Source organism: Priapulus caudatus, unplaced genomic scaffold (genome assembly GCF_000485595.1).
Source record: "Priapulus caudatus unplaced genomic scaffold, Priapulus_caudatus-5.0.1 Scaffold15, whole genome shotgun sequence".
Lineage (NCBI taxonomy): Eukaryota > Metazoa > Priapulida > Priapulimorpha > Priapulimorphida > Priapulidae > Priapulus > Priapulus caudatus.
The window spans coordinates 88,630-97,180 of NW_014577076.1; the positions used below are offsets into that span (position 1 = coordinate 88,630).

Below are 8,551 nucleotides of genomic sequence, written 5' to 3' on the forward strand. Positions count from 1 at the left end.
TGTGTGTGTGTGTGTGTGTGTGTGTGTGTGTGTGTGCGTGCGTGTGTGTGTGGGTGCGTGTGTGTGTGGGTGCGTGAGTGCTGTCGGCAGTCAGTCGTGTTAACATTATAGGCAGGAATTCGCGCATGAGAGCGTGCTGATGCTGTGAGTAGCTAATTGTGTACGCGTGCGCTGGTATTGTTAGTGTAGCGTAAACCTTAGTATTGTGCGCAGGTGAGTGTTGGTGTTTTGTGTGCGGACATTATGGTAAATTACGCGTTCGTGCATGATAATATTGTGCGTGCAGGTTACAAAGTGGCTGGGTACGTGCATATTGCTACTTTGTGTAAACGAGTGTGTGTGCGTGTGCGCGTGCGTGTATGTGTGCGCGTGTGTGCGGTGTGGTATGATGTGTGTGTGGTGGGGGGGGAGGCGTCTGTGAGCGTGCGTGTCTACGTGTGTATACAAGATGGTATTGCGCGCGCGTGCATAACGGTATTGTGCGTGCGTGTTAGTATTGAGCGTGTGTGGCTGCTCATGATGTTCGTGAATGGATATGAAGAGAGGACGGCATGACCAAATGTAAACAGACTTTTGGATGTGTCGACACACTTTTCGCTAAATTATTATCACAGACTATTCTACATCGACGGCATACTATCGATAAATGCGCTAGATAAATATAATCATCTTGAGCGGTTACTGCGTATGTATAACGCTGTGCTCAAGTAATAAGATCAGACAGCAACAGAAGATCAGCTAAGTGGCAAATCTTCGCCAGACAGCCTCTAGGGAAATTAAGGATTGCCCAGTGCGCAGCGCATCCCTCACGGGACCTCACTTGTTTGATTTAACAATAATATACCTATCAATAAAGCGATATAGCGACGAATGAGATATAGCCAAACACATCGGTATAGAAATGAATACGCGCGATGAGTTGGGGGCTAAAAAAGCCATTTATTAAGTTGTTCATAGTATGAACCAAAAAACGGTTCCTGGAACTTATGGAAGTTATGGCTCTTTATTTACGATATTGTTGTGTCTTACAAAAAAATTACAGATTTTCGTGCATTTTTTCAATTTATTAACTAAACTTAAACATTAAAAACAATTACAGGAACGCGCGATGAGTTGGGGGGTTCCTATAGGTATAATACGGTGATTTATCTCGTCAGCACGCTCTATCGGATGTGCCCGAGCATCGTACGTTTGATCCAGCTAGCACAGCAGTGCAAACCTACCAGGATTCCGACTATCAACCGCTCTACTTCGTATCCGAAACGTTTGAAGACGCCCGCGCGCAAGTTAGGTAAATGTGTTTGCGCTTTTTTATTACCTGCGTATGTACATGCCGTGACTGCGTGAGAGCAAGCGTCTCTGTGTGTGTGTGTGTGTGTGTGTGTGTGTGTGTGTGTGTGTGTGCGTGTGTGCGTGCGCGCGATCGTGCGTTCGTGAGCACGGACGTACGTACTTATGTGCGTGAGCGCATGCGTGCTCGTTCATTACCTAATACGTCATTCCACCTATCGTTGAACGTAAACGTATGTAAAGTAACGTAAATTATGTGAATCGACACTCTGGCCCCACAAACTTTGTTGTTACATAAAAATGGAGACAAAAATAACGTCGCGCGTCTCCGATGCGCATCCTGTCGTTCGCTATAGGAAGTACGTCGCCTCGCTGAAACGTCCGTTCGAGGTGCGCTACGATCCGCTCACGCAGACCATACAGGTGCTGGACAACGTCGATGAAGCCTCGAAGCTCGCTGACGCCATTCGCACCGACCTGCAGGTACTGTCGGTCGCCCTGCAGAGGATGAAGTCGCTGAGGGTCGCCAATTACTTCCAACAGCCTCGTGACGCTACCGTTGAAGATCCTTGACGCATCCGCGACGCTGACGTTGATGACGGCTGACGCTGCGTTTATTGGGGTGGCGGCGATGTTGTGTGATGCAGCCGTGACGCAGCTGTAACGCTCACGACGGTGACACGTGACGCAGCCATGATGCTGACGATGATTATGCTTGACGCAGCATTAACACTGACGGTTATAAAACATGACGCAGCTCCATGACGGTGACGCTGATGGTTCTTGACGCAGCAGCAACACTAATGTTTATAACGCATGACGCAGCTCCTTGACGCTGACGATGATGACGCTTGGCGCAGCAAGTCGACGGTTAATTTGCGGCTGGATGCAGCCGTTATGTTACGATGAAAAGAAAAGTAAACAGTCACAAACGAAACAGGTAGAGAGTTGAATGTGTTTGAACGTCACTGACGTTATGTTAATAAACACAATAGCACCCGCACATGACAACACACACTGTAGTCGTAGTCACCGTCATTATAATCATAATTATATATTAATGCCTGTTGTTGGGGGCACTATGCTCTCATAGTGTTGCTGAGGGAAGGTATAGTGCCCGAGCGGTAGCGAGGGCACTATTCCTTCCCAAAGCCACACTATGAGAGCATAGTGGATACACGCACGTACACGCGGGTACACGCACGTACACGCAGATACACGCACGTACACGCGGGTACAAGCACGTACACGCAGATACACGCACGTACACGCGGGTACACGGAGATACACGCACGTACACGCGGGTACACGCCTGAGCGGGCACTATTGCTTGCGCGACGAATTGTTATTTATGTTATTGCATTTATGCATTGTTATTTGCATTGTTCGAATTAAATTTCAAAATTCGAATTAAATTTTCCCTACCTGTAGCAGTTTTCCGGAGTCATCGACAGGTGGCGAGACCAGCGTTGTTATCAGTCAGACGACAACAACATGGAGCGCTCCAGATTTTTTTATTCACTTCATATTTGCCGAGTAGATTGCAAAGTCATGTGATGCACTAAAAACATGCGTGTACGTGTACTACCAGAGGGACATCTTCTAGTTAGATGTCTGTCCTGATAGATGTCTACCAGGGGGACATCTCCTAGTTAGATGCCTGTCCTGATAGATGTCTACCAGAGGGACATCTCCTAGTTAGATGTCTGTCCTGATAGATGTCTACCAGAGGGACATCTCCTAGTTAGATGCCTGTCCTGATAGATGTCTACCAGAGGGACATCTCCTAGTTAGATGTCTGTCCTGATAGATGTCTACCAGAGGGACATCTCCTAGTTAGATGCCTGTCCTGATAGATGTCTACCAGAGGGACATCTCCTAGTTAGATGTCTGTCCTGATAGATGTCTACCAGAGGGACATCTCCTAGTTAGATGCCCGTCCTGATAGATGTCTACCAGAGGGACATCCCCTTCCGAGGTGACACAACTGTTCTTACGCTCCCTGGAAGGTCGTTGGTTCGAATCGCATCTGTTTTTGTTTTTTTCTGTTTAGGGTTAGGGTTAGGGTTAGGGTTAGCGTTCACAATGCGTATACATGTGTAGACATGTGTATTATGGACCCGAGCGATCCCGAAGTTGCGCCCTACTACCGTTCGGCTATTTCCGGAAAAAAATGTGTATTTCTCCCCGGTACACGATTCCTCGGATAGTGGCATTAATTTGCATAAGCGGCGCGGATTGGCTGTTGCCATGGCACTAAACAAAAAATATAATAAAAAAATTATAAATATAAAGCAAGAAATATAGCTGACTATCCAGCTTTATGATGTAAGTTTCATTACGGATTTTCATGAATAGAAACGAGAGCAATAGCACATACTGTATATAGTAAGATACTACGTCTCATCACGAACATCCTCATAGGAATCCACCCGGGCATCCTTACAAAACATCCTCACGGAAACTATTCGACAGCTTTCGTAACTTTTAATTGCACGCAGACAGAAAGGCGTGTTTCAAAGAGGCAAAAATGAACGTACATATACGTGTCACCTGAAACGCGTTGCGTTTTAATGTGTATTATGTCGTATATGTCGAATGTATTATGTTGAAATGTAATTAGTCCTCATATAGGCCAAATAAAATTGCGCCCGAATCATATCACCTAGTAAATTACTCAGTTATTACTTTACCTTTCTCCAGGTAATTAACCACCACTGGGAGCATAGTTATAACACTGAGTATGTGTGGTTATTGTGGTGTAATATTCACACGATATTGTGAATATAACCGCCAATTCGTGTGTATTTTTCATGTGCGTACAATAGCGTTATGGAGCTAGATGTTTATCTAGGAGAAAGTATATAACGTAAGTAAAATCTGCAATATTACATTTATTTAACAGGGAGCTGGCTAGTTAAAGAAATTACAGGTTCTCGTTTTTTAGTTCAATATTAAACCCGAATGCATTGTTGAAAAATGTATTTGAATATGAAAATTGAAATTGCGTTAGCGGAAATTCAGCTTAAAATGTAAAATTGATCCTGGATACCTAAACTAAGTATGACAGCGCACATTAGTTGTAAATACATTAATTTGGTTTGAAAAGTGATTGAAAAGAAAAATTTGAATTTGTAGTGCGAAATTGCGTATAACAACGAGTACTTGGGTTAAAATGAATAATACAGCAGGACATTATTTAAAGGTGTAAATTACCATCGAAATGTTGAGAACGGGCTTCAAATTGAAAATACGTGGCCTAAATGGAATTTTGTATTTGAATTAATTATGAGTTTTGAAAATAGGTTGCATTGTAGATAATACATTGTAAGCCACTCAATAATTTAAAATAGTAGTAAAAGCTCAATGGTAATAGCGTTTGAAAAATAAACTGCTGAAGAGGAATATAACTTCCAACACTATACTGTTCCATCTGTATAAACACAGACTAGATTAAATTTGACAAAATCCAATGACAGGCAAACTGAAACAACCGTGTAACCCTGTAAGTTTCAGGATAAATAATGAAATAAACTTTATTGCACTTTAATTTAACTTGGCCGTTTGCGTCATAGAGATCCTATTATACACACTGCATATATAATAGGATCTCTATGGTTTGCGCGTGATCGTGTTTTGTCGGTTAGAACGTTTAGCGCATAATCGGACATTTATTGTTAGAATGTAAACATGCAGCTTCCATTAACCACCTAGACCGGAGACTAGTAAAGAAGATGTTCCGTACCGGATGAAACACGCTCAACACAAGCTGGGGCCCATTGTGAAAGAATCTTTGCGGTCACGAGTCTGTCACTGTGAAAAAAACGTACCGACTTTAAAACCCGATCGCAGAATCCTGTGTTAACCCTGGTTATCCGTTAGTGAAGACTCTTTTAATGAATCTTAACGCTAATGCAGATAGATATACTTGATTTAATTTTTAAATGCCGATGTGACGTGTTGGCCTATACGACATTAACCTGACAATTATATAAACAAAACAATTTGTTGAATTTCTAAAGTGGCTTTTAGATTGACAGCTACTGTAGTCACCTGGACTCTGACTCTGTAACCGCGTATGTATCTAGTTGAATTGTATAGAACAGTATCGGTCAAATATATTCAGGTTTGTTTGCGAAAATATAGGAAGAGTTATACCCACTCCGCCTTTAAGTGACAAGCGTACTATACCCGCGTATACAGTAGGTTTTTGAGCGTTGGCGTCGCCATTTTCGTTTCGCCTCGCACTCTCCGCACAAACCTTCCGCTTCTAGTATTGTAGTCTAGTATACGTAAAGTTTTGTACAATAATTAGATTGAAACGTCGTAAACGTCATGTAGTCTAAACTCACTGAACCACTTGAGAGTTTTACCTCTAGCACGATATACATATCTATCTAACATCCTGCTTAAACCTCTATACAACTACTACAAACTATCTATACAACCTTGCATTGTGAAGAGTTCCTGTTTCTTGCTCAATTTCGTAGATTAATGGGGCTTTGTAGATGTGGGGTTAGAAGGCTATTCGTCTAGATGCGTGGTTTGTACACGTATCTGGCCATCGTTTAGGCGTTTATATACGATACATTCCATTACCACTGTAAGTCTAATTATGAGGAGTAATTATAATTTTATCGTCACTGCTCACTTTCATGTACTTATCTTAACCTGCTTATATTGATTGCACAACGTGCGATTGGATGATTTTCTTACTTCGTTACTTCCGCACTCGCATGCGCGTTTTAACGCTGACACCGGTTACGCGCGACCCACTCGCCAATAAATCGTTGGTTCGGTCACAAATTTTCCCTGACAGCAGTAAAGTCAAACGACGACACTGGCGACTCGTGTGACAGAACATTCGTATCAACTAAATTCATATTGCTTAGACGCGTCTGTGACACGGGTTTCACGTTAAATTTATCGCCGCGAGTTTATTGATGCCGTCGGCTCGTGGTCGCCATAATTTTCGTCGCTGCATGTTTATCGTGTATGACGGTAAAATATGCGCGTCTGGTGTTTGATTGAGAGAGTAAACGGCGCGTGTCCATGTGCAACGGAACAATTGATTAGACCACGAGAGAGAAAGCACAGAGAAGGTAGATACGTTTGCAACCAGCCTGAAATGTGCGCCACAGTAAGCGTCAAGTAGGCCATGTCAATGTACACGTATGAATTATGTCTCAATCTGAGCATTCGATCTACGGCACATTGCCTGCATGTATAACGGCCATGCTTTGTAAATAGCATAACGTGTAGTCCCCTGCAATTCTTTGAAATGTTTATTTCAGTTTTCTTATGTAGTCAACATATACTTGAAAGTACTACATTTTTCACCACCACGTTCTTTTCTTACCACACAGTATAGCGTGATTACGGAATCATGTATTTTTTTCATACCAGGCACGATTGCAGCCAAGGCCTACATCGTACATGCGCGAAGAGTCGATAAGAGTTTCTCGACACAATAATTTATATTTACTATACATATAGGCCTATATATATATATACTATAGGCGCATTTTAGAGCGTGGGTAGCGAATCTCCCCTTAAACAGCCATGCCGATTACAACTTCATGTGGCACGGGGACTGGCGCTTAACCCGCTTGGTCTTGAGCTTTTAATGCTACCACTACAACTACTACACCTATACCACATCGATAATAATTATACAGTAGCGGCCGGGTCTCGTCGCCGTCGCGACGCAAAGTTGGTGCAGCCATGCCATACCGCGACACGCATGCAGGCTAAAACACTCGTGCTACCAGCTAATAACGTTATACCTGCTCATAAAAGTTTATAGGTTTCCGAGAACACGTATTGCTCGTTCGTCGTCATTCCATTATCGCAGCGTGTACTATAATCCGCGGGTGCGTTTAGAAACTCTCAGACATATCGTGGAGATCAATGCGCGCAGCTGGATGACCCTGAAAGCTATACACTCTCAACGCTGCCACGAACAGAGGAATGATTCGGCAACACTCTATGCAACTATTACAGCATATAACGGAAATGATGCACATAAATTCAGTGCGCGTTGGACAGAGACGGGACGTGGAAAGGATATACGCGAGCCAGCCAGTATCATTTAGTTGTCAGGGTTTATGAGTCAGGGATTGGTTGAAAGCCCGTCCGTGGGCAAATTTCATGTTTGCTAGAAGGCTTGAAATGGTTTCTGCCTCGCTAGTTTAATCCGTGACCAAGCTTATTAATAGCACCGGCTATACAGTGCGATACGAATGAACGCGCACATTTCACGCATTTTGATGTAATTCGGATTATTGAAGTGAATATATAATAGTTAGGGTTTATAATAATAGTAATTTAGTCTATACGTAATCATATTGCAGCTTATATGTATAGCTCACGGTGGCAATTATCGCACTAAGACACACTTTTACGCCGAGACATGCTCAAATGTAACAATGCTAAAGGAGCAGCATTATGCTTGTCTATAACTCTACTTGAGTAGCCCCTTCGCTCGCGCTACAGGAATCCTGTAGCGAAAGAGAAGGGGCTACATCGGTAGAGGTAGTCTGTCTATAGATATAGCGATAGTCCGCACTCGAGCTCCAAATAATACAACTCACCTGAAGTCTGAGACATAGCCAAGGTTCCAACCCATGCTGGGTAGATTACCAATCAGGAAGGCTACTGTCCACGCGAGCACGAGCAGCCGCGTGATTTTTCTCTTCGTCATCGACCTCTTGTACCACTCGTAGTCGGTCACGGCGAAGTACCTGTCGATCGCCGCCACGACTAGCGTGAAGATCGGTACGAAGCGTATGAACAGCATCGTGGCCGTGAGGAAGACGCATAGATGGTAGTTGCGCGGCTGTCCGTAGCTCGTGACGAGCACGAGCGGACAGCAGAAGAGACCGACCATGAGATCGGACACGACGAGCGACAGCACGTAGAGATTGTTCGCCCTCTGCAGACGAGGGTTGTAATAGATGGCGAGCATCACGAACACGTTGCCGACAACGGAGGCCGTCGCCACGCAGCTCTCCGATGCCGAAAACCAGAGGCGCACGTCTCCCGGCATCGTCATGGTCACTGTCGCCGCTCAGTTCCTCCGTAGTCGCCGAGGCGACCACGCGGTTACATCGCCGACGTTATCCATACGCGTATACGTGAAAATACATGTTCGTCAGCGACGACGCACACCGTCCGGGCGATAGTTAGAATGACGTTGGATTGGCGCAGGAGGCGTGAACGGTCGACGCACGCGGGCTAGCGTGCACGCAGCGGTATCGTT

At 44.3% G+C, this 8,551-nt stretch overlaps 1 protein-coding gene across 1 annotated transcript in view; it reads right to left on the minus strand.

The window, feature by feature from the left end:
- The window catches only part of LOC106810038 (adenosine receptor A1-like), a 61,922-nt gene extending 53,985 nt beyond the window's left edge, over nt 1–7,937 (minus strand). The window contains exon 1 of the mRNA XM_014813308.1: nt 7,884–7,937. Within this exon, the coding sequence (XP_014668794.1) occupies nt 7,884–7,918 (35 nt within the window). The 5' untranslated portion in view covers nt 7,919–7,937. The remainder of the gene's footprint in view (nt 1–7,883) is intronic.
- Between the last annotated feature and the right edge of the window lie 614 nt (nt 7,938–8,551).